This window comes from Mustela erminea, chromosome 19, assembly GCF_009829155.1.
Source record: "Mustela erminea isolate mMusErm1 chromosome 19, mMusErm1.Pri, whole genome shotgun sequence".
Lineage (NCBI taxonomy): Eukaryota > Metazoa > Chordata > Mammalia > Carnivora > Mustelidae > Mustela > Mustela erminea.
Window position 1 is genome coordinate 54,055,746 of NC_045632.1, and position 26,654 is coordinate 54,082,399.

Genomic DNA, 26,654 nt, shown 5'->3' on the forward strand with positions numbered 1-26,654 from the left:
GCAATTAGTAAGTGTTTATCAAGTATTTATATTATACAGACAACTCTGTCATATACACCACCTTTGACCCCAACAACCCAGTTGGGAATGAAGACAAAGACAAAGAAAGTAAAAACAGCAGATAAAATTCAGGAAACATTTATTAAGTGCTTGGTTTTCACATTTTTGTTCTCCGTCCATCCGACATTCAGTGTGTGTTACTACAGCCCCGCACTGTGCTTAGCACCCGGAAATCGAGCCACTAAAATGTACAAGCTAGCCGGTGACATGGATAAGTAAACCCATTTATAATAAGTTACCTGACAGAGCAATGTTCAAGGTACAGCAACAGCTTGGAGAAACGAGTGTCGACCTCTCCCAGGGACACTGGGCAGGTAGTATCACGGAGAAGATAAGTTCGAGCTGCTTATCTCGGTTTTTTTGTTTTTTGTTTTACTTTCATTGTGACATTTTACAACATACATAAAAATACTGAGATTCGTACAATGAAACTCCACGTACTCACAACCTGCTTGAACAATTAGTAACTCATACGCACTTCTGATTCATCAGCACCCTCCGCCGCTTCCCTCCACCCCTCCATTTTGTCTGGAAGCCAGTCCGAGACGTCTTTATCATTTCACCCATAAATGCTGCGTTTAAAGAAGGACTAGAAATGTCTAGACCTTCCACTATTAAATTCCTTTTCCCCGTCCACTCTGCCAGCAGCTCTGCCGGAGTTACACACCCTGATTCCTGCTGCGAATCGGAAGCCTTAGCTGGTTCAGGGTGGAGACTCAAGGCTGTATTGGACCCTTTCAGTTGGTTGAAGAAGAAGATGGGAACTGATCCAGTGAAAATCCCCTCCTGCCGTATCTGAAATGCTGACCATTCTTCAGGTCCTCGGTCCCAATCGCTAATTCTTCAGAAAAACCGCTAATTCTTTAGAAGCTTATTGAATTAATTGAATTTAGAAGCTTATGGAGGGTGGTACAAATGAACTAATGTTTGTACAAACAAGGTAGTGTTTGAACAAAGTGGTGGCTACACTCCACACTCGCATGTGCCCTTAACCTCCAATGTACCCTTAACCCAAGACTCAAGGGGCTTGCCCTGACTGAGCCGACCCAAAGCTGCTTCCTGTCACAGGTTCGATCTTCACTGGGTTGGGAACCTGGACGCACCTGAGCATCTGGTTCTCTACACACACCCTCCAGCCCTTTGGCATTTCCTGTCCGCACGAAAGGCTGCAACAGCCACGCAGTTACCCGACCAGAACACTGTCCCGGACTCCCTCTCCCACACAATTCTGTCCGTTCCTTCACAACCGCCCACGATTAACCACATCCACCACCATCCTCCGATTTAGGTCCCGGGCCCCTTCCTTCAAGTACGGCAATACTCAAGCATCTTTCTGCCTTTAGCACGACCCCTCCTCGTTCTGCACGCAGCTGGGGGATCCCGCGGCTGTTCAAAACCCTCTCAGAGTTCCTGACCCCTGCAGGATCAAGACCAACCTCCCTACCACCGACCAGGGGGCTCCGCAAAATACAAGGCCTGTCAGTCAGCTCTGCAGCTTCATCCGCTCCATCTCCTCCGTAGCCGGCAAACAAAGGTTCATTCTGCGGGCCTGCTTTCTCGGGTCTCTGGGCTCTCACCCGGGAAGCGCCTCTTCTCTCAGGAATAGGAAAAGCTACACCCACCGCTCCCTCGCTTACAAGCGTGAGCTCCCACGGGTCCGCAAAAACACGAAGTCATCACCTTCATTGCGCAGACGGAGCCATGGCAGATGGGCACCTTACCCATGGCCACGCAGCTACTCAGGGGAGGAGCCAAGGCTCGGATTCAGACTCGCGGCGCCAGAGGCCCCGGGCAGAGCCAGAGGAGTCCCGGGGGCCTGCACACCTTCCACCGCAGCAGCGACGGCTCTCGGCGGCGGACAGCCCCAGGCAGCGCGGGAACCGCGACCAGCTGATCCCGCAGAGGAACTAGGCTTCTGATTGGCCGCCTCCGGCAACCATTGGAGAGAGGGAGGGACGGAGGGCCCGGGGGCGTCGCAGAGAAATGACGCAACGCCGCGGCTCCTTAAAGGCGCCAGGCCCTTGCGCCGCCGATGGCGCAGGCGCGTTCTGGGGGCTCCCGCTCCTTCTCCGAGCACAGACAGTCGGGGCGGACGGGCGCGCGCGCGCGCGGGCTGTGCACACGGGGCGCGCGCCGGGCAGCTCCAGGGGTCTGGCGGGGCGGCTGAGGCAGCTGGACCAGACGGCTGACGAGGCGGCGCCGAGATGGCCGAAGGCAGCGCTGTGTCCGACCCTCAGCATGCCGCGCGTCTGCTGCGAGCGCTCAGCTCTTTCCGCGAGGAGTCCCGCTTTTGCGACGCGCACCTGGTCCTCGACGGGGAGGAGATCCCCGTGCAGAAGAACATCCTGGCGGCGGCCAGCCCGTACATCAGGTGAGGAGGGGGCCGCGGCGGGCCGGGCGGGGCCGCGCTGCCGGAGCTCGGGGGTGGGCCGGGCCGGGCCGGGCGTGTCCCCGGAGCCCCTGGTCCCCACTCCCCCGGCCGCCCCGCTCCTCCCCGCTCACCGCTCGGCGCGGGGGTCCCTCGGGCGGACGCCCTGCCGGACCCCCGGGACGGCCCCTTAGCTTCAGTCACCCTCGGGCCAGTCCCGTGTCCCCCGCGGACCCCCGACTCCCTGGAGTCGACCCCCGGAGCCTGGGCCGCAGCTCTCCTGTCCTCCCTGCTCCGGTGCCCACCGCCCGGCGTTCGCACGGGCCTCCGAGCCGCCGAGGCCCCGGGACGCCGTCCTGGGCCGGCCGGGGACCCGCACCCGCGAGCAGGGCGGAGCCTCGCCCGGGCCCGGCCCGCGGAGCCGGGCTGAAGTTTGCCGGCCGCTCGCCTCCAAATCGCGCAGTGGGCCGGGCGGGCGCGGCGAACCGAGCCGGGCGCGCCCCTCCCGCGGAGAAGCCGAACAAACACTTCCTCGCCCGCTGCGGGCGGAGGGAAGAGCCCGTGGGACCTTCTCCCCAGGGTCCGCCATCCGACCCCCGAGGCCGAAGTTCCTGTCAGACGCGCCTTTTTCCACGCCCGGTGGGAGCTCCGTGTAAAAGCTGGGCTGTGCGTTAGAGGCACACGTTAAACTAAGCTGTAGCTAATTTTAGAGCACTTACTGTAATTCTCAGGATGCGGTTACAAGCCAGGATCATGAGATTTCAGAGACTCAGAGGGCATTTTAAAACTTAGGTAAAACAAAGCTTAAGCTGATATGCTAAGTCAACTAACCAGGTTAACTAAGGTTGATAACGTGGTGCTTAATCAAGTGTGTCCGATCTTGCGAGGGGCTCTATTTTCTTATAGCAACTTTCTGCAAACTGGGTGGCTCTTTTAGCAAAAGGAAGAAAAAAATACTAAAAGCTGGAGGAACTGCCCAGTAAGCGGGTTAAATATAGACTAATAGTAGAGAATGTCACTAGAATTGACAGGTCAGAAAAAGCAAAATGATGGGCATGTATTCTTAGGGCTTTGTCCCAGCACCGCTGGGCACCCAAACTCCATTTTATCCTTTGCATTAGGAGAGACCTCTGCCAACTCAGAAGCAGTTCAGGTGCTCTTGTAACTTCTCCTGACTGCGTTCTGTAAATCTGCTTGCACTCTCTGTGGATTTAAAGGTGGGGTGCAGGGAGTCTTTGTTAGAATGGAATTTGGATTGCCAGTCTGCTAGACAGCTCCTACCTGGTCGTTGGGAGGTGTGAGCAGTCAGTATCAAATTGGAATCGGCAGGTCACAGTCTTCCCTGTATACAAAGTATTCCCTGTTTGGGGAGAGAGTTAGCACAACTACTATAGATGAATTATTGTTGTAAGTGGCATCCAGCATACTGAAAAGAAAATTACAAATCACCAAACACATGCTCTCTATCCTCTTCCCATGCTTCAGTTTTCTCCATACTGCTTACCACTGTAATATACCCTCTGTTTCACTCATTTACTTTACCCATCTTCCCTAGCCACCGTGTAAGCTCTGTGAAGCCAGGGAGTTTTCTTTAGTCCATTACTGTATCCCTGGCAGCCAGAAAAAACAGGGCCTAGTGGTTCAGCAGATGTGTTGGATGAGTGATGGCCTGCCTTTCTTCCCCGGCAGGTTGGTACCTGAGATGACTGGCTCTGTTATATTTCATTTCAGATGCTCAGTTATCCCTCATTGAGAAGAGCACTAGGCCTGCTTTCTCCTTCTACCTTTTACTCGTATAGCAGTGATCTCTTGGCGGATGACTTATACTTGACTTCAGCTCACTAGTCTGATAAATAAGGGATAAAATGTGTTTTTGTCTCATTTAATCTTTGACCTGTAGAGGAACATGGAATAGTGCTTTGAACTCCTCCAGGTTGACACACAAGTCTACAGAGGTAGTGGTCATCGCTGTTATATCTTCTGCATTCAGAAAGATGTGGTATCCTCTTGGGACATGGTGGCAAATAAGGAGAATATGTAGTAATGTCAAATGTTACCTACTTACAGTAGCAGTAATTTAGGGGTGAAATACTACTCATCAAAGTAGCCAAGCTGAAAGGGACTTCAGATCTTTTCTGGTCTAGTTCTGTCACTTTTCAAATAAGGAAATGGGGCTTGGTGGGCCTTAGTGATTTGTATTATAATGAAGTTACTAGTACCTAGTGGTTGAACTAAGATTAGACTCCAAGTTAATGATACCTCCTCTCCTACTCTAACCATACATGTTACGAAATTAACTCGTACCTGAGTGTTCTTCGTGTAAGCTCTACTACTTACCGATTCACAATATAATTTAAATGTTTACCAAATACTTGTACATACTGTCTCATTTTGATTTTCACTTCCATCTTCCATAGGGCAGATATTTTTGACATTTTATAGATAAACAGGAATCAGTCCATGTATTTTTGTCAGTGACTGATTAAGTTTATTTGACTGTTGAAGTGGTGGAATGTTTTTGGTTGTCCTTTAAAATGAGGAAGCCCAAGTCTACTTCAAAGTAATTTGACTAATATATAATACTACTTAGAAGTAAACTTTTAGTTATTTTTATAGCTGTGATTTCATGCTTTTATAATGTATCTGTTTTGTTTGAAAGGAACTGTAAAGAGTTTTTGCTGAAACAAAATGCATTTGCATGTTCTAGCACTTGATGTTTCTTTCCCTTTGAAGCTTAAGCATTAAGGTCTGTGATGTCATTAATATGTGGATTGGGTGTTCAAAAGTTTAGTAGTCTCTGATATTTTATAAAAATTTAGTTTTGTTTATTAAATTTTGTTGGCCGGTTTAACTATCCTAAGCAAAGTAAAGTTGTATGGTTTAGAAGCAATGTTATATATTGCTTCTGAATGCCTCAAAAAAGGGAACCAATTCAGCTTTTGTCAGAATAGGAATTAAAGCAACTCATTTGGCATACTTTCTACTTAATAGAGAAAAGTCTTTTAACCTAACTTATTGGTTTAATCATTTCCTGTGCTTTGTCTTTGGTTTAGCATTTATTTTTCCTCCTGCTACTCTCGGCTATCAGACACTAGGAGGACTTTCAGTATAAAAGGAAGAAACCAGAAAACTCAGCTTTAGCAGTAGAATCCTAATGATAACCTGAAAAAAGGTTGTGTAGAGTATATGTCGTGCAGCTTTAGGGTACAGATGCTACTGGAAGGAGGGCAAGACCTTCCACAGTCCACCATTAAGCTCAGTAAGTGGGATGCTGCTTTCCCAGTGTGCCCTCTTTCTGGCTATTTCCCATTCTGATCCCTGAATGATGTTTTTCCTTTAGTTTGTTGGGAAAACTAAATCTAAATGTAGCTGACGACCTTTAAGGATGACAAAATTGAATTCGTTGGTATAACGACCCACAGAATCTTTCCTTTCTCAGCAACCCTGAGACCTTCTGGGAAAGGTTCCCTGAGGCTTATAGGAAATTTCCCTTTCTCTTGAATATTGCAAAGTTTGCTTTGCTTCATGTCTGAGGCTCTTATGATTCTGGCACACTCCCATTGATCTGATATAGAGTTCAGACTCTTAAGAGCTGTGGTTCTTTGGGAGTTATGTATGTGAAAAGGAACTGTATGATTCTGCAAGAACACGTGCGTGTTCCTATCTTGTCACTTTTGCCGGGGAGGGCGGTGGAGATGCTATTTATTTATGGCAAATACTCCACATCTGTGATCCTCTCCAGTCAGAAGTTCTTTGAAATGATGCCATTGGCCTTGACCAGTCAGGGGATAGAGTCCCCTGACTCACCCATCCTGCAAATGGCCTCACAGGTAGCAGAGGTTTTAAACTGGCCATTGAGCCTGTTGTCACCTTGTCGGCCTCAGCCACGTTCACCTGGATGGATGTGTGGTCCTTGGTGCTGATGATGCAGTTGCTAGAGGAGTATTTCCACAGCACGGACAGGTGCACGAACTTGCCCGTGTTCTTCTGCATGTTGAGGGCACACCAGCTGCCACCTCCACCATTGTGGGCCCAGAAAAGCCTCTATTCACTTTTGAGAATTTCGGTTTTTTTCTGGGGAACTGTTGGAGTGTTAATTGTTTAGCTCTTCGTCATGGTGAGTAAAGGGAAGAAAGATTCTCAAGATTTTTAGGTCCCTTGAGTCAGCCAACGGTAAGAATGGCAGCTTTCCCCCCTTGTTTTTTTTTTTTTTTTTTCAGGGAAAGCTGGTCTTGGGAAGGTGGAGTAGAGACACTGGGCCCAGAAACCAATCTAGGTCATCTTGGATTCCTTTTCCGGGACTTGGTTTCCTCATCTGCAAAGTGAGGTTGGCCAGGCCACATGAACAGCAAATCCCCTTTAAGTCTGAATTGGGTGGCTCCATGCTATTTTCATTTTGTTTTGTGTGTATATGTTGTGGAGAGGGGTCTGTTTCTGTTCTTACAGATTTATTGTATCATTTAAAGCTTTGTTGTGCATTGACGTTAAGGTATTTCCTCTGCCCTTTCACACATGATTTGGTTGGGTATTCTGTTCTAGGAATCCAGCCCCATAGAGCTATTTTGTAACAAACATTGACTCTGTGCTGTTACTCTGGGTGTATTCCAAGGCCTAATTATCGATGAGCCTGTTTGGCCATTTAAATCTAAACTTTGACTCATAGATGATGCTGATGAACTACTTAAGGAGACTAATATGATCTCGGTAGGAAGTCCAAGTTTCGGAGCAGCGTGGGAATTGTCAACATCCTTTCTTTGGGCACCCGAAACCTGTCCTGTACTTGATCGGTACTAATATCCATTAGTTTGTCTGCTGTGTGCAGAGCATGCTGTTGGTGCCCAAGTCCCTTTTCTTTCACTGGTGCTTTGGGTTTTTGGTCCCCTAGGTGCGGCCGCTCCTGCCACGGGATTTTGAATGGTGACTGTAACCTGTGAAGTTCCTTAGTGCCTAAGGGTTCAGCTAGAAGCTCCCAGTTCTGAGACTCTTGCTGAGACGTGAGCATCCTTAAATTCAAATGATGACATCTGCCTCTTGCTGTTCCTTCATGGTGCTGGGGATGTAAGTCAGGCCTGAGTATCTTTTAATGGATCTGGGCCTTGTTTTCGTCCAGCCGCTGTAAGGCATCCCAGACGACTTCACAAGATGCAGTCTGTCCTGAGGGCTTACAGTCATCAATGCAAAATTATTATTTTTTTCTTTTTCTCCCCTTCTTCCTTCTCCCCCTTCTCCTCCTTCTCTTTCACCTTCCCCTCCTTTCTGGTGTTTGCAGTCGTGTTGGAAGAAACCCTTTTCTTATGTGAGGTTTTCAGAACTGATATTAAAGTATGTTCTGTTTCAGAAGGACCAATGCAGCCTTTTCTCTGGCTTCTAAGGAAAACGAAGCACTTGCAAATTGGAGCTCTAAGTCCAACATAGGTTGCTCATTTCAGCTTAAAGGTTTTTATTCATCTGAGATAGTGGTTGCCTGCTAGTAGCAGTGAATGTTCTAATTCTGGAGAGGTGTTTGGAAGGTTTCAAATGGTGAAACAAATCAATGAAATTCTTGTTAGACTAGTGGATCTGATATAAAGGGAAACATTGAGTGTTTAGGCTTACAGTAGAACTTTCCTGAGGATTGCTATTTTGATTAATAGTGTATGTGATAGATGTAAAACATCTCTGTGAGCACTGATTAAGTTCTCATTCTTTAACCTATAGCCTTTAACTTCTGCCTCTTCTCACAGTTTGTATTTTCCCTGGTAAGTCCTCTTCAGTGTTTTTAAAGTAATTTCTCTTGTGCAATTTAGAGAGTCAAGCAAAGCGATTTCCACAAATTCTGGTTCTTAGGATGTAGATTTGGGTAATATAGCCTAAGCGCACAGATTACAAAGCCACTGTATCCATTGTTTAAACTGCTAATCAGTTTGTCTCATGATATCAAAGTGAGGGTTAAAATCTATTTATAATCCATAAAGAAAACATAATTAGGACAAATAAGGAGTCGTTTGGCTTATGAGTACTGTGAGGTTAGTCCTTCAGGGAGCCATATGATCCTTCGGCAGGAGACAAGTCTATCATTTTGTGTACGGAAGCTGTAATATAAATGAATAATTTGTAAGTTAGAATTCTAGGTTAAAGGTGGAGATGCAGAGGTGTGGGGTGTGACAGTGGCAGACCGTGGCTGCAACCTTGAATTCAAGTGCTTCACCTGGGTTCTCCATCCCCTGAGACAGGCTGAGTCCAAAGAAGGGATCAAAGGCTGAGGTAAAGGTGACATCTGTAGTTCTTGGGCGGGGAAAGTCACGTGTCTGTCTCAATGCCCTCCGGTGCTCAGCCGGAGCTCTTGACCCCTGTGCCCAGAAGAGCAGAGAGTGAAGTCCTTCTTTTCTTGGTATTGACTGCCAAAAAGTGACTTAGCTGTAAAACGATGGTCTAATGTTCGCTGATTCCATTCCTCTGTGGGAATAAATTATAATATTTTCCCCTCTTTTCAGAGATTTAGAAAAATAGACTACTTAAGGAAAATAAAATCTTGTTAAGGTTTTTTGTCCTTTGTCCCAAAGAAGACAACACAACATCATACATCACTCACCATCAGGGAAATGCACATCAAAGCCACAATGAGCTATCACTGTATACCTGTTAGAAGGGCTTAAATAAAAAAGACAGGAAATTGCAAGTGTTGGCAAGGATGTAGAGAAGGAACCCTCATACACCATTGCCGGGAACATAAATTGGTGCAGTCACTGCAGAAAACAGTATAGAGGTTCCTTAAAAGAATTAAGAATAGATACATAAGCAAGTAACCTAAGTGTCCATCAATAGATGAATGGATAAGGAAGATGTGTGTGTGTGTATATACACACACATATGTATACACACAATAGAATATATATGTGTGTGTGTATACACACACACACACACACACACACACACACACGCAGTGGAATATTACACAACTACAGAAGGGATGGGGTCATGCCATTCGAGACAGCACGGTAGGACTGAGAGGGTTTTATGCTAAATGAAATAAGTCAGACCGAGAAAGACAAATACCATATGATTTCATGAATAAGCAAAATCTAAAAAAATAAAAGCAACAAATTAGTAAACAACAAAAAGCAAAAAATCACACCTAAAATTACAGAGGACAAACTGATGGTCCCCCTTGGCAGGAGGGGCTGTGGGGGGAGCAGTTTGGGCAAAATGGGTTAAAAAGAGAGAGAGATACAGGCTTCCAGTCATGGAAGGGGTAAGTCATGGGAATATAAGGCACAGCATAAGGAATATAGTCAGTGATATGTCATAGCACTGTATGGGGACAGATGGTGGCCACGCTTGTGGTGAGTACAGTATAGTGTATACACTTGGTGAGTTACTGTGCTGTCCACCTGAAACTAAGGTAACATGAGGTGTCAGTTCTACTCAAGTCAAAAAGAAAAGAGGGGCACCTGGGTGGCTTGGTCGGTTAAGCATCTGCCTTTGGCTCAGGTCATGATCTCTAGATTGGGTTCAAGCCCAGGGTCAGGCTCCCCACTCAGCAGGGAGTGTGCTTCTCCCTCTCCCTCTGTGTCTGTAGCTCTCCCAAATGAATAAATATTTTTTGAAGATTTTATTTATTTATTTGACAGAGAGAGATCACAAGTAGGCAGAGAGGCAGGCAGAGAGAGAGGAGGAAGCAGGCTCCCTGCTGAGCAGAGAGCCCAATGCGGGGCTCGATCCCAGGACCCTGGGATCATGACCTGAGCCAAAGGCAGAGGCTTAACCCACTGAGCCACCCAGGGCCCCCCCCAAATGAATAAATTTTTTAAAAAAAGAAAAGAAAATCCATTGTAAAAAGAAAAAAAGTTAGCATTGTCTTGAAGTATGAAATGTACTGTGTTAACTCATCGCAACTAGACTTGGCCATAAAGGGACCTAACGTCATTTGTGTTCACGGTCTAGGGGCTTGATTATGGGTTTAGCCGTCTGTTCATCAAATACACCAGAAGATACTCAGTGACAGCTAGGTGCTGCAGAGACTCCCGTGACAGGTGACAGACAAGGAGCTTGCATTTCACTGGTTGACAGGGTATAGCACTTTCAGAGGCTTGGTTTTTTTTGTGTGCGGCTGCTGTTTGAGTGTGTCTCCCACACACAGTGTCAGAACGGAGACTGAGTACATGGAGACCTAATCCCTCGAGTTACTTGTTCTACTCTATGGGGCTAGTCAAGGAAATAAACCTAGGACCAAAGACTTGTCAAAGTATTTTTGACATTTGCTGAATTTTTCAATACTGATGAAATATATCCTGATGTTGTGTGTACTGTCCATTTCAAGAATGGGGAAAGACGGGAGTGACTTCATTTATGGTTAGATCATCTAAAATGCTGTAAAAGTGTATTTAAAGGACTCATCTGATTATTCAGTACTACATTAGTGACCTCAGTTAATCATCTTAACAAAAACAACTGTCTTTAAGTAGAGAACATGGATCCTCCGTCAAGGTTCCCTAATTGGCTCGTTCATTCACTAAACTTATCTTGAGCATTTTTGTGCAGCACAGCTGTACCCTGGGCGCCCGCGGCTCCAGCCCCCACTGAGTCCATCTGAGGAGGCGGACAGTGAAGACGTCTGCCACAGAGAGATGTCAGGGATGGGCATGGTTGCTGCTGGTCCGGGTGGAAGGAGCACCCCTCCGAGGGTCTGTAGGTGGAAGATGAGGATTTGACCTGAGCAGGAGTGGCGGGTTGGGGGGGGTGCGGAACACAGGGGGCACGGGAAACCAAGTGCTGCGGTCCAGAGACTGGAACAGACGGGCACACCGGATTGGGGCAGGGGGTGAGGCAAAAGAACACCAGCAGGACGAGGTGGTGAGCAGCAGGTAGGAAGGCATGAAACAAGATGAGAGGGGTGGGCAGGGCCCTGTTGTCCTGGGTTGGCGCTCACACTGCCCTCCGGTAAGTTGAAACTTTCACTGTAGCATTTCCCTGACTTGCTGGATGTATATTGGGAGCCGACTGGGGAGGTGTTGGGGTTTGGAGACAGGACCCAATATAATCTCCCAACATAGTTTAGTCCATGCAGGGGTTGAGGTGCTGTTTTAGAGGTAATGGATAGACACTGAGGCTTATAAGAAGGAGGAGATGTACTCTTACTTAGGAGGGTGCTGCCGTTGTTGGGACGGGAAATAAGGAGTCCCTCCCTGGACTAGGGCTGGTCAGAGTCAGAGTAAACTGCCTGGGTTAGGGGTAGTGGTGATAGGACTTGTCGGTGAGAAGACGCCTCAAGAGAAGCTAGGTTCACCGGTCAGCAATGCTTATCACTTACTGTGAGTATTAAATTGGGAATAACTTTAAAAGATTCTGTTCTCAAAGTTCACAGCTTACTTGTGCAAAGACAAGTCCCAAAGCATGGGACTGTATTTTAGTTGTATAGATAGATGCTTGTGGCTCTAGGAGTTGTGCAGAGGAAGAGTACTTGGGTTGTCATGTAAGGTTTCATGCAGGAAAACAAAGCCTTTGGACAAAGCCTTGAAGAGAAGGACTAGCAGGTGAGTGGGGCAGGAGGGAGGTTAAGCACAGCGTCAGGAGGTGTGTGCTCAGGCGGTCAGTAGACTGATGGGACTGGACTGGAGGCTCGGGTAGGGATGGTGGCAAGTGTGGATGGACAGGCAGGTGAGAGCGGGCTTCTCGAGCGCCAGCTAACAAGTTTAGATTTGATGCACTCATTAAGCACTAGTACGATGACTGGAGCCTTGGAAGGGGACTTGGTTGTTGTATATCCACAGGGCTCGGGGGGCCCTGGAGTTGCTGGCTGATGGGGACGGCTCGCCATGGCAGCGTCCTGGGGACCGGGTGGAGGCCGGTATCCAGGCTTAGGAAAGAAAGCAGCCCGCCGTTCTCTGAATGTGGGGACGGAGGAGGAGGAGGTAGCAGATTTCAAGCCTGGCTGCGTAAAGAAAGTGGGAAGCATAACATTCTGTTTTTGTGTTGAATTTGGGGTAACATTGCTGAATAAACATCTTCATTATACTCTTCTGGTTCTTGAAAATTCTACGAGTGCCACAGATCTGTGAATATGAATGTTTATTTTTGCGGCATTTCTTGTCTGTGCCGTCCGTACCTCCTCATTTGTGACAGATAACATTTGTACTCCTCCTTCAGGCCCCGGTTCCGATATCCCTTCCTCACATTCTCCCAGTTCGGCCAAACAGTCGCTCCCTCCTACAGACTCCTTTAGCATATCGCCTGTGCCTTCAGCGCTGCCTGTCTTTCGTTCCGTGGGGAGAATTAGAATAGACAGGTGCACTGGGTGCTTTCAGAGCCTCATCTTTATCTCCAGGGCCAGAGGCCCTAAGCTCATTACCGGAAAGCCTGTCCACGAGAGCACTGAGTTGACTGCTGTCTGTAAGTCCTGACGAAGACGTGGAATGTCAGAGTCCAGGGTGCTGACGCGCTGCTCCCAGACAGGGCTACACTCTTTCCTGTAACATTTTGCTGAGTGACTGTGTGCTGGGGATAGTGTAGAGAGACAGAATCAACCGTCCTGTGACAGAAGTTACTACCAGAGAGTCTTTAATTTGCCCCATTTTAGATGCACAGTCAACCCAACCAGCCATTTCTGGTGCCAAGAAACCTGGAGAAGAAGGGACCAAATTCTTTATTCAGAAGGAGCAGCTCCAGTGAGAGCGCTTTTGTTACGACATGACTAAAGAATTCATTGAGAAGCATTCATTCCCTTGACAACATTTTGGAAGGCACTTTGAGCTTCAAGTAGTTTGGTGAAGTTTATAACCGTAGATTGTAAATTATGGAGGCGCCAGAAGCGAGAAGGCGGCTTGAAGCTGCTGGAGAGGGGCTCAGCCCACCCTGTATGAAAGAGAGCTGAAGGGCCGTGTTGGAAGCTGTGTTTTGCTTCTGGTTTTCTCTACCTCCACTATCTCCTTCTTCAAAAAGGAGAAAAACAAAACAAAACAAAACAAAAAAACAAAACCCAAAACCCCATTTCTCAACCTTCACTTCATACTCTGGTTTGAAACTGCTTTGAAAGGATAACTACAAACACAATAACAAGTTGTAAAAATTCTTACTTCTCCTTTAGGAGAATATTATTTAGGAGCGTAAGTCCTCCTTCTAACTCTTAACGTTGGGAAGGAGGGAACAGAAGGTGAGTAGACAAGCAGAAGTTCTGTGGTACTTCGTATCCTGTCGCAGAAAAGAGGCAGAGGAGCCAGCTTCCCCGTAGAGAATCCGTGTCAGAAGTGCCCCCAAACCAAAGGGAGGACCGCGTGCATGGGGTCTTCAAAGGGCGCAGAAGGCGCCTCTCATAAATAGCATCTAGAAATGCATCCTGAGCAGAAAATCTGGAGCTCTCCTGACAGGTTGTGGCATGAAATGTCTGTCTTTTATGTGCGTTTCCAGAAGGTCAGGGTGTGACCGGAGTGAGGGCTTAGGCTTGTTTCATTCTAGAGGAATTTTTTGCTTCACAAGTTTGCTGCATCATGATTCTGCCTTTGAACTCATCTTAAAATTTTAACATGCATTTTCAAACCTTGTCTTCTGAGAGGTAAATTTTATGGATTGCTTTACTTGCAAAATTATAAGAACCAGGTTTAAATTTTAAGAATCTTTTTTTTTTTACACAAAAAAATCACAGAAGATCGCATGAGAGTTATTTATGTGAGCCTTTATTCTGGTTCTGAACAGTGTACTTAATTGCTGTGGTCGTCATCATCATCGTCTCCCAGGTAGACCTGTCACTTGCACTAGAGCTTTCCCTCTCCTTACTGCTCAGTCTCACGCCCTGTTCATCCTTTTTAATGGCGAGTTGTACTCCGTCATCTTGCTGTGTGATGCAACTCGTTTCATCCTTTCCCTTTGACATGTTAATTTCCAGTTCTTCTTTCCTTCCCAATAGCAACTCTATAATAAGCAAATTAGGGGAAAAAAAGAGGGGGGTGTTTTCTTTTTTCTTTGTATTTTTTTGTGGGTACATGTAAGCCTACTTTGGGGGCTGTGTGCCCAGTACATCTGTTTCTGAAGCTAGAACAGATTCCTTCTTGGAGAATAAAACCAGATCACCGTCCAGGAAGACTGGATTATCACAGAAAGACCTTGGCAGTGTATCTGATGTTTTTTCCCTCAGGCCTATCACTGTGGCCTTGTCACTCTTGCAAGTGTTTTCTCAAAGTTATTGCTGTTTGGCCTATCTTTTAGACCAGATTTTTAAAATGTTGTATGCTTGTTACTCTAAAAATATTTAGAGGAGAGTTTGGTGAAGTTTTTCTGTAGAGTCCATTGTTTTAGGCTTTTTTAGATCACAGGTGGCCTCTGTCACATAGTCCTCTTTGTTTTTGTTCTAACGACCTTTTAAAAATATAAAAACCATTTTTAGCCCAGAGGCCCTCCAGAAACAGGCTATAGGTTGTAGTTTGTTGATTGTTGACCCTAGAGTATTAAATTTTTTAAAGAATTTGCACATAGAGACTAACTCGGAAGATCACCTTTAAAGCTGTCTAAATCATAGAATAATGCTTTGCGTACCAGCCTTGGGTAGAGCAGAGATCTGCAGTCCAGGCTGATTCTCCCTGACCCACCCTCCCATCTTCTCTTTCTTCTGGGTGGTTGTTCTGTCGCATTGTCTTCTTCCTTCTGTATCTTTTATTTTTTCCCTTCCCTTCTGGCTCCTTCCCTTGGCTCAGAGGCATGCCTGGGCCGCTTCCACTGCCTGGTATGTGGCAGACATGCAGATGTCCAGCGGATGTATCTCTGCGTCCTCTGCTAACAAGTGCATGACTTTTTAAAAAAATCTAATTTAATATTAATTAATTAATTTTAAGTAGGTTCCATGCCAAGCATGGAGCCCAGCGTGGAGCTTGAACTCAAAACCCTGAGATCAAGATCTGAGCTAAGATCAAGAGTCAGACGCTTGACCACCTGAGCCCTCCAGGAGCCCCATACGTAATTGAAGCACGTAATTCTTCAAACTAGAGTGTCTATTTATCTTGTCCACGGTCTTACCACCTCTTTTTCCTTACCTCTTCTCCTATCTTATCACTCCATTAAACCCGTTTTTCCAAATTGCTAAATAGGATTGCCAAATCTGGTGAAAACTTGGAAGTGTTTATCCAGCTCAACCCATCTGCTGTATTTATCACTCTTGGTCATTTTCTTGACACTTGGTGTCTCCAGGCTTCTGTGACCCCGCTTGTCCCATTTCCCGTACAGTTGGCTTTTCTGGCTCTCCGCCCTGTCTATCCCTATATGTGATGTGGCACAAGCTTCTGGCCTCCCCTCTGCTCTCTGACAACATCATCTGCTCCAGAGACGCAGCTACCTCGGCCTCTCTCCTGAGCACCAGGCCTAATATCCCTGACAGCCTGCTGCGGGGCTGCTCGGCCCCACCCACCCCCAGGCCAGCTCTCCTCCCCCAGGTGGGTGGTCAGTATACTGCCAGACTCCCTGGGAGAAATTCAGAGACCTTGGGGATGTGCCCTCCCCACACACATACGTGATGCCACAGCCAGTGGTTTTGGCCTCTCACATCTGCAGCCTTTCTCCTCTTCACCGTCACTGCTGCTCACATTCCAGCTGTTACTAGTTCTGAAAGGTGACAGAACTGGTCCGTCTGCCTCCGTGCTCTGTCCCCATCAGTCCTCCATGCTGCTGCTGCCATGCTGATGCTTCTAGAATGTAATTAGATAATGCCTAGAACTAATGGCTTCCGCGATGAGGTTGATGCAGGTACTGGAGCAGGAAAAATACACCATGAGCCGAGAGTATTTGTGCCAGAAAGTAAGGAGGTGCCCAAAAGATGAGAGAGCCAATGGGAAGGAACTCTCAGTGGCCAAAGCTTTGGCAGTTTGAACAAGGAAATGAATGTCAGTAACATTGGATCATAAATCATAGAATGTAATACATATCCACATGTGTAGGCACGAGTAAATGAATGAATGGGTGAATCAGTAGGAGAAGAGATAGCTTTTATTTTTCAGTTTTATAAAGAAATTTTTTTGAGAGAGAAACACACATGCCCCAACCAAGCCCAGGGAGAAGGAGAATCATAAGCCAACTCCATGTCCAGCACAGAGCCCGACACAGGGCTTGATCTCACGACCCTGAAATCATGACCTGAGCTGAAGCCAAAAACTGGACACTTAACTGACTCAGCCACCAAGGTGTCCTGAGATACCTTACAAAAGAATTTCCATTAATAAGTATAGATGGAATAAAAGAATAGAAAATCATCATTTGAGCACGACAATAATTGTAAAAGGCAAGATCCACCAGTGGATGTACAAATTAGTGGGCAAGACTTGGTGGAGAAAAAGGGTATTTGGGAGTGTCTGGGTGGCTCAGTTGATTGAGCGTCTGCCTTTGGCTTAAGTCATGATCTCAGGGTCCTGGGATCCACCCTGCATCAGGCTCTCCGATCAGCAGGGAGGCTGCTTTTCCCTCTTCCTGCTCTCTATGATTTCTCTCATGCTCTCTCTCAAATAAATAAATAAAATCCTTTTAAAAAAAGGATATTTGTATATTCCAAATTATCTTCTTTGGTGGATTTAATAGTAACAAAGGGATAAATAGTGACTTCAGGAGAAGCCCAGCGGACGTCATCATAACCAAATGGCCGAGGTTGACCTCATACACATCAGCATTGTGAAATGCTGCACAGAAGGACATGATCTCACTTCTCTAGGGTTCCTGCTAAAAGTATGTTATCAGTCTAAGAAATTAAACCCAACCTGAGGGACCTTTTACAAAATAATTAACCACTACTCACCAAAGAGTCAAGGCCTTGAAAGGTGAAGATTTGAAGGACTGTCACAAGTTAGAGACATAATCATGAGCTGAAGTTTGGAACCCTAAATGGAACCCCAGAACAGAGAGAAGACACTAGGAGAAAAACTGGTGAAATGTGAATAAAGTCCATAATTTATTTAACAGTTTTATACCAGTCTTTAGTTCTTAGTGTTGATAGTTGTACTAAGATTATTTACGATCCTAACACAAGTGGAAGCCACCTGAGGGGGGATACAGGAACTCTACCATTAAAACCTTTTCTGTAAGTTTAAAATTATTTCAGAATAAAAAGATTTTTAAAAAATTCCTCATGCACAGTTCCATTTCCCTTGAGGTGAAGTCCGTGTGTGTGTGTGCGCGCGCGCGCACAGGTGCGCGTCCTCCAGAAGCTGGCTTGTCCCCACCCTCCTTCCCCATGTGCTTCTCCCTCCAGCCTTGTTAACCTGCTCGCCCCTGTCGTTCCTTGGACGTACAATACCTCATACCTCACTGCCTGTGCTGTCCCTCCTCCTTGGTGTAAAACACTCACCTGAGGTCCCATGCAGGTGCCACCTCTGGGAAGCCTTTCTGACCTCTCTCCCTAGAGAGCTGACTTTTTGCCTCCCTTTTGCTTAGCACAGCGCCCACTGCACAGTATTTATAGTGATTCACTTGCCTTGTCCCTTTGGCCTCCTCCTCTGTCCCTCCTGTGACAGTTCCAGCGTTTTCCCTTATCTTTCTTGGCCTTCGCAAGGCCAAGGTACTGATCAGTTATTTGGTAGACAGTTAAGGAACTTGGGTTTGTTTGATTTCTTCCAGTTAGATTGCGGTTCTGCATTCTGCGGCAAGAATAGCAGGGGAGTGATGTCCCATCCTCCTCCTCCGTCACAGCCCCACCACGGTTTTGTCCCAGCATTAGATGACATTCGTCGATCACGTGGTTAAAGATGGCGTCCACTGGTTTAATCCACTGGTTTTCTCTTTGTGATTAGCACTTACAGGGCGACACTTGGAGATGATGGAAGTAGTCCATGCCTCATCAACTTTCACTCACCAGTTTGAGTATCAGCCTTTGTAACTTTGTAACTGTTACTGATTAGACTCCTGATGTCAGGCTCACGCGGCTGCATGGAGAATAGCACCCTGTCCTGAGACGGGGACGGCCTGGGGAGGAACGGGCTTCCAGCGGGCTGGGGAAGAGATTTATTCTGGGACATAATGCTAGAGGCTTGAGACTCCCGGAAACAACTTGTAACATTGCATTTTACTGACCTGAAGCCCAAGGTTAGAAGCGATGATTTATCATTTCCTCGACACTGGGGCTCAACAGCTAGTTGAGATCTGATTTCTGAACCCATCCCTAGTGCTTGATGCCGTGCCTGGACCAGCAGAGGGACTCAGGGCAAGGTCAGTGGCCCAGAACCACAGTTCTTATGGGTTTGGTCCCCCTGCCTCTCTCTCCCTTCAGGGTCGCCGTGCTTGTGCAGGTGTAAGAGAGTAAGTGAGGTCATTTACAGCTGTGCGTGTCCGCAGGCCCGGGGATGTGCCGTGTCTACCGCTCCCACCCCACCCCCGTCCCCCAGACGCACACCCTGCGGAAGTTTTCTCAAGCTCTCCTCCTGCGGAAGGTAGTTCACACTCGCCTGTTCTCCTATCTGAAAACATTATCTCCCTTGAGATAAATTGTTCCTTCGTTCAGATCACTTGACTCAAAGGCACACACTTTGTGTTGTGTTTCTTGCAGATACTGATGTAACTGGACATGCTTACTCAGAGCAGGTGTAGATAGGAACACTGCCTGTCATCTTCAGAGTGGATGGCGTGCTGTCAGGAGGAGAACGGAAGACGGTTCCGTGACCCCGTGTGTGCTGCCTACCAGCGGTGGCCGGGGCCGGGAGGTTGTCAGGGACGATGGCGTGGTGACCGGGGCCTCTTCAGACCTGAGGTGGCTCTGCTTCAGCTTCATTGCTAAAAAGCTTCTTGGTGGGATGACACCTGAGGGGTAAACGCTTGGTTTTCCAGAAACCTTCCCTAATCTTCGCATTTTGCCATGCAGTGTGCTAGTGACGGTGAGCAGAGGGCAGTGAGGCAGGGATGGACCGCCGGCCATTCAGGCGGGGTCGCTCACGGACCGCAGCCCTACCCCCCAGCCAGCCTTCCAGGCCAGCCTCCATTTGCCCTCAGCGCGGGGGCAGGTGATGGCACCGTGGACATTTGGGTGACTTTGCAGCTGGGGGACAGTCAGTTCTTGAACTGCTGACTCACACACATGGGGATTGGATGCTGGGGAAGCATCCGCTCCCCTCAGTGTGGGTGAACCAGCGGGGCGCCGCTCAGGAACGCTCACGACTCTTGGGCTGGTCGGTAATGCCGTTTCTGCAGGCGCGCTCCTTTTGTTTCAGTGACTGGCGTTGCCCTGGTGAAATCCGGGGGTCCCCCAGCCTGGCTGCGTGCTGCGCTTAATTCAAGTCCACGCGCATCTGTCAGGAGCCGATCGGTACGGGCAGTTGATGAGGTGAGGGGACAGATGCTACACAAGACAGGTCCTGTCGTCCCGGGTGTCGACATCACACAGATGCGGTTTATGAGATGGTGCTAAGTTCAGTGGAGACCTGAAGCAGGGAGGGGGCTAGAGGTGTTACTTTGGATAGCGTGGTACCCGGACTGCTCTTGAGAGCAGAGACCTGAAGTGAGTGAAGTATTAAAACTTGTGATTAGGGGGAGTGCAGGGTAAAGGGAAGCTTCCAGGGCTGAAGGAATGTGTCCCAATAAGCGGGGGAACCTTTAAAATGTACACAGTCTTGGAACCTGACTCAGTTGCTCTGGGATGGGACCCAGGCATCTGCTTTTCTAGAAGAGCTTGCCAGAAAATTCTGGGAAGCCGGATTCACGAGCTACTCTTAAAACCCATTCAAATTATGAGTCATTGCAGCATCTGTGTGAGGAGGGGAGTTTTGATGGTAAGACAGGGAAAACTAATCCATCTAGGCAAGAAGAGCCCAGTGGAGGTGAAGAGAAAGGAGCAGAGGGAGATTAAAGGGAAAATGAAGCCGAAGCTCCATTAGCATTGCCACGCGGGGGGTGAGGCTGTCTCCTAGAATCATAACATGAGGAATGTGGTCATGTCTTCGCTCTGCTGGTTCTTTCCTAACTCCCACTTGGAAATCCCTGCTCTCCGTGTGCAGTGTCAGGCTGGTGGCAGATCCCGGCCATGTCTGCGGCATCGTGCCCGAGTTTTCCGGTGGTTTCCTCTCCGCACTGCGTCCTGACCACTCGGTATGATCCTATTCTTCCTATAGGAAGAGCACCTCAGTGGCTGGCTGGGGAGCCTTTGTGGGTCCCGGTGCTGGGGGAAGGGAGCCCACCTAAAGGTCTGTGGCACCTGGTTCATAGCCCGCCGGTCCTTGGGGCTTCGTGGGGCTTCCCTCTGGGACCCTTGCTCCTGTCTCAGATACCCATGTAAATCATGTAGGTGGTGTTCTTGGGTGACAGGAACCATTAGAAAGCCAGGTTCCTGTTTTCCTATCCATAAAAAAGCATACCAGAAAAAGGCCTTGTCGTGGGAGGGTGCCTGTGTTGATGGAATTATTACCGGCAATTTATATTTTATTAAGTTGAATGGGGACTAAAACAATACACTTTCAAAATAGAATTTATGTTTTAGAGCAGTTCAGGTTCATGGCAAAATTGACCATTCGGTTCAGATACAGAGATGGCCCATCCATCCCAGGCCCCCCCCCCACGTATAACCTCCCCCGTTATCAGTACCCCCACCAGAGTGGGACGTTTGTTACAGTTGTTGGACCCACGCTGACCCGTAACTTAGCTTACGGTAGTGTTCGTTCTTGGTGGTGTACATTCTGTGGGATAAGGCAACTGTACAGTGACAGGTGTCCATCATTGTAGGACCACACAGAGTGGTTCCCCTGCCCTGAACATCCATTTCTGATGTGGTTTTTAGGAGCTCATGAGGATGAAAGGGGAGGGGAGGAGCATCTGTAAGACAGGAGTCCCCCCAAGGAATATGAATTAGGAGTTTGGCTTAAATGGGCAAATGCAGTGGTGAGCCTGAGCCCCTCCGCTCAGATCTCGCAGAGCCTGCTGTCAGTAGCTACACGGTTTGAGACGACACGAATCACTTAAAGCCATGTGAGTAATGCCCATGCGTCACCCCAGAATTTCTGCAAATCTTGACTTAAACCTTACATTCTCTTGCATTCTATTTGAGTACATGACCTTGCTTTTGTTGGAGACAAGCTTTTGCATCAGAGAGGAAGAAAAGTCACCCTCACATCAAATCTCATTCAGTGATGTCTGAAGTGGTTCTTCGAAGAGTAGTAGAACCAGGCCTGGTTACCTGGGCGATGAGACACATTGAACTTTGTCAGCAATTGGAAGCTGGTGAGGAAAGAACTATTTATAACCAACAGTTTACTTTGGCTTTGTTACACTCACTTAAAGGTTGTAGGCCTCTTTGATGGATGCAAAATTTTGAATAATACCAGCTTCTTTATTAGCTAGGAACCAACAATTTTTTTTTAAATAAAATCTCTCTTCACTGTTGCCAAGAAAAAGAAAAATTGATTTTGTTTCACATCTGTTCAGTTTGAATAGGACAGAAAATAAATGCTTGCCTGCCCAGAGGATAGGTGATTGGAGGAAAAATAAACTCACCCTGTGTTATCGCCCCACAGGCACACATGTTATCAGTCCTCAGTCCCTGATTGAGTGGGGCAGCCTTCACCCTCTAGGACTCCATGGGACACCTCCAAAGTCAAGTCCGCGCACGAACTCAGTGGCCTGTTTCGGCAGTTCTGTCCAGAGATGTTTGGGGATGGGAGAGCTCTCAGATCACCTCATCTAACCTCTTCTTTTTACAAATGAGAAAATGGAGGCAGAGAGGGGAAATGTCTTGCCCCAGAAACAAAACCGGGGAAGAATGGGACAGGCATGGATATTTATATCTGAACACCCGAGGCCCAATTTTATGATACTCTCAATTATTTCTAGTGTTTTCCACGTGTGATGAAATTCTCAAAGTGGTATTTTAAGACTGCTGCCTTCTCCAGAAGAGAGTTTGTACATTGACATCATGTCGTAATAAAAACAAGGATATTGCTACTTCCAATAAATTTAGGTATGACCGTATGGCTTCCTAGGGGAGAAATGAAGAACTGAAAAAAACAGTTGATTTACCTCCTGTTTTTTTTTTTTTTTAAATGGCTAACTGACAAAATAGAACTGTCAGTTATTAATGCTTTGGATGAGCTTTTTTTCTTTTTTTTTTTAATTTGTTAACTCCCTCAGTCCAGTTCACCAAATTCTCTGCAGCAGAGGAGAGAGAGATGATATGCAAGATGAGAAAATTCTAGATAGAAAGGGGAACGTTATGGAGAAAACTGGGCTGGAGGTTGAGGACAGTCAATTGGTGGGTTTTGGGCAAATTGAGGTATTTCCTGAAGGAAAGAAATGTAAGATAGAATGACAAAAACTAAAGGGATCTAGTGACTTAGCCGGGGAATCAGGAAAAAGGGAAGACAAAAGGAGGGAGAATAAGACACATTTGAGGTCACCGAGTTGGAAAGGGATAGCGGCTCTCCAAGAACTGAGAGAAGGCAGTAACGAGTGACGGGAGCCTCTGAAGCAAGACTATTTCAAAACAGATTTGAGTGACTCTTACCAGCTAGGATTGGAAGAGACTCGAGACAAGCCTTCACCATATTCTTGACAGATGGGGGATCAGTCAGCCTACGAGGAATGTCTGCACACTGGGGTTGTTCCAGAAACAAGCCGCCGTAATACAAGTACAGGCTTGGAGGTTGAGAGTGTGTTTTGTTTGTTTGTTTGTTTTTTTAAGATTTTATTTATTTGAGAGGGAGAGAGAGCATGAGCTGGGGAGAAGGCAGAGAGAAAGGGAGAAGCAGGCTTCCCTCTGAGCAGGACGCCCGATGTGGAGCCCGATCCCAGGATCCTGGGATCGTGACCTGAGCAGAAGGTGGATGCTTAACCGACTGAGCCACCCAGGCGCCCCACTGAGGTTAAGCATTTAGGCACTTAGAGCAATTTGACAGAGTAATTTTGTATCTGTTGACTCTGATGATAAAATGATTGCGGCCTGCATTTTATGTGTGTTTTTATTTCATTTTTCTCATAATTCCTTCATTTTTAAATTGAGGTATAAGCAACATAACCTTGTGTTAGCTTCAGGTGTTCAACATCATAACGATTCGGATATTTGTATACATTACAAAATGACCGCCAGGGTAAGTCTAGTTCACCTGTCACCTTACATAGTTACCCAACTTTTTTTCTTGTGATGAGAACTTGTAAGGTCTGCTGTCTTGGCAGCTTTCAAATACGCAGTCTAGTCTTAACTGGAGTGGCCATGTGGTACATTCTGCCTTATTTATAATGAACTTTTATTATATCTTACAAAGTATTCATTTGAGATGGATTACAAGTACCAAACACACCGTGGGTTATTTGGGAAGCATCGATTAACCCCTTGCTGCCCGGAGGGGTCTGGAGACCAGCAGCATCTGTGCTGCATGAGACCTTGTTACAAATGCAGAAACTCAGGCCCCACCAAGACCTTCTGAATCAAGACCCCTAGATGACCCTGATGAACATTAAAGTTTGAGAAACGCTGCGCTTCTATCCTTTCAGCCTTGGACAGGTGCGATTATGAGACGCTCTTCCTCATATCACTTCTGGTTCCACTTCACAGTACCTGAGGTCATGTAGGAAGGAAATCTCATGTGACAGTACTGTGACTATTTGAAGACCATTATCACTTCCAACACTTACTTTACAAATAACTGTTGAACTTCTGTTCTTTGTGAACTACTGGGCTCCATTGTCAGGTGACAGTGATGAAGAGGACTCTGGCCTCCAGGAACTTACAGTTAAATAAAGGGGATAGGGAATGGGATATGTACCTAAATACCACACTCACCGCAGAGCTTGATGAACTTGTAATATAAAGGGCTTGGGAAATCTGTAGCAGGAGAAATGATTTTTACCTGCACTTTGGAGGTGAGGGTACAGGTGCAGCTTGTGGCAGGGTGGAGTGATACGGAGTAACTCTTTGTGGAACTGTCATTTTCACCAGTCTTGACAAGATGGGTAGGAGCGGAACGTGCACAGATGGTACCCGGAGAGATCCGACGTGGGCTAGGAAGATGGGAAAGTTTGGGGGCAGGTGTAGGGATCTGAATTTAAACCATAATTAAACTTCTGTAATTTAGGCTTAAATTAGATGTTTAGATGTCTCTAAACCTCTACAATGATTGATTTTTCCTGGGCTTTGAAAAGGATCTGATTTTAGAGAAGACCAAAATGGCCAGTGCTCGTATCTACAGGAATCTCTTTTCTGTCCTCTTAGCCATCTCGCGCTGAGGGAGAAGACAATACTCTGATTGTGAAAGCATAGGACAATGTAGTCAACTTCACAAACACAGCAACGATGCAGTCGCGTGGTTGAACGCTGAAAGGGGGCAGCAAGGAAAGGTCTGCTTGTAGCCCCTTCTCTCCCCAGTCCAGTCCCGCTCCTCCTTCCACCGTCCACAACATGCGCGGTTCCTCTGGTCAAAGGCCTGCAGCCTTTGAATAGCAACTTCCTCAGCCTGGATCTCGTTGAGAGAAGAAGTCCACATGGTAACTTCACAAATGAAAGCCTAATATAAAGAAGAATAAACTGCAGCAAGAGGTTGGAGTTAAGAGGGATTAGCTAGTAAGAGGTAAGGAAAACTCTAAAAAATACAGGAACAGCCCACAGAAGGAACAGCTCCAGCCTGGGCTGAGCTCCACACATTGTGGACAGGACACAGCACAGCTACCTGCATGGCGCAGAAGCCGCACAGCTGGAACTTGCCAGAAGTCTGTCCTCGCAGGTGCCTGGGAAAGCTGCTCATGAGAGGTTGGAGCTGCCGGTGGGAGCTCCTGGGAGACTGCCGTGTGCTGCCAGCAGCCGTGCACCACAGGCGCTCCATGCTGGGAAGCCTGGCTGTGTTGTGGGAGCCTTCCAAGCTGCTAGACCAGAACCAGGAAGCACCGTCTTTCCGGCGCTCCCTACGAAACGCTTCACGTCGTGCCAGTTGACAAAGGAAAATTATTTAAGAGGCTCAGACCCATTTTCAGAGAGCATGCAAAAAGGGAGAATTTGGAGCTGAGAGGCAGTGTGTCGACAGCGAACTGAGAAGTTCAGATAGTCATGACATCCGAAGTGAAAAGAGCCACGTGTGCTGCCAGGAGGACTACACAGTGCACTTCAGATTAGGTCTTAGCTGTACCACTAATACGGTTTTTCTCTCTTGGTTGGGAATTGATGAAATTTTGCTCCTCATTTACTAACTGTCAGGCATAGAGATAAACCCAAGATGCAGTGAGCAGAAATGAAATACCTTTTGAGTGAAATTCTTTAGTACAGTAGAAACTGTAGAGGCAGGAATAGCAGACAAGTACAGGAAGGAAACAAGATTGCCTAAATACTTTCTTGGTACCTCCAGATGCATTATCCCATCAATTTCATCCCATCAGTTTCATTTTTCAGGGTCTCCCACGGCCTCCTCCTGGCAGCAGGGTGGACTGGCTTCCTTCTACTTCTACTAGCTGCTGGCTTAGGGACATTCCGTACCATTCCCTACATTGACTTACCTTTTTTCCCCTGTTGGAGCATGTCTTTTAGTTACTGAGAAATCCTCCTCTTTCTTGATCGGCTCCCTTGATTGTTGAGGCACATTTTCCAGCAGCACACTGAGAAAGGTCGCAAGGGAAGTAATTTGTTTGGGGACCATGTGTAGCTGATAATATCTGTTCTGTCCTGACATTGGATTGGTAGTTTGGCTGGTTATCAAAATCTAGATTTGAAATAGTTTTCCTCCCGAAGTTTGAGATCATGTGCTCTCGGGGCAGACCTATGTCCATAGCTTTAGGTCTTTCCTTTCAGGGCTGGTCAGATCCTCCAAAGAGTCTTCTAGTTTCTTGCCTGGAGGATGTAGTTCTGGCTTTCAACATTTAAGAACAGAATTGAGGGAAAAAAGATTGATGGTCTCAGCATTCACTATGTAAACATTCTATTTGTTCTGTCTGGTTTTGTGCAGTAGTCTTACCTCAAATGTGTCTGATATCCCCCCTGTCCAGAGACCCACCCTCTGTTTTATATTCTTTACAATGTAAATCGCTTACCTTGCCCTGGAGCTGGGTGGGGAGGACCTAATGGGAATTGTGTGTATATGGGGAGGCAGGACCTTGGAATTCAGCTCCTTCTTACCTCTGTCAGCCTGTGTCTGTGTTTGGCTCATCTCTCACCCTCCTTCCACAGCTGCCTCATTTAACCAATTCCCAGCCTCAAGGGATGGGGGGTTCTTAAGTGCAGTTTAGATTGTGTCTTACCTTTCCTCACTGCTAAATCATAAACATTGTTTATACCTTGGTTAAGGTACCAGTTCTTCAACAAGACAGAAAAAACTTATTCACCATGAAA

At 47.0% G+C, this 26,654-nt stretch overlaps 1 protein-coding gene and 1 pseudogene across 2 annotated transcripts in view; one reads left to right on the forward strand and one right to left on the reverse strand.

Annotated features, from left to right (window-relative positions):
* The first annotated feature begins 2,238 nt into the window (after positions 1 to 2,238).
* The window catches only part of GAN (gigaxonin), a 52,019-nt gene continuing 27,603 nt past the window's right edge, over positions 2,239 to 26,654 (forward strand). Inside the window, exon 1 of one of the 2 annotated variants that reach the window (XM_032324849.1) lies at positions 2,239 to 2,431. In XM_032324849.1, coding sequence (XP_032180740.1) covers positions 2,265 to 2,431 — 167 coding nt within the window. In that variant the 5' untranslated portion in view covers positions 2,239 to 2,264. The remainder of the gene's footprint in view (positions 2,432 to 26,654) is intronic. The other variant, XM_032324850.1, reaches the window with a different exon arrangement.
* On the reverse strand, positions 5,951 to 6,421 carry LOC116579454 (annotated as a pseudogene).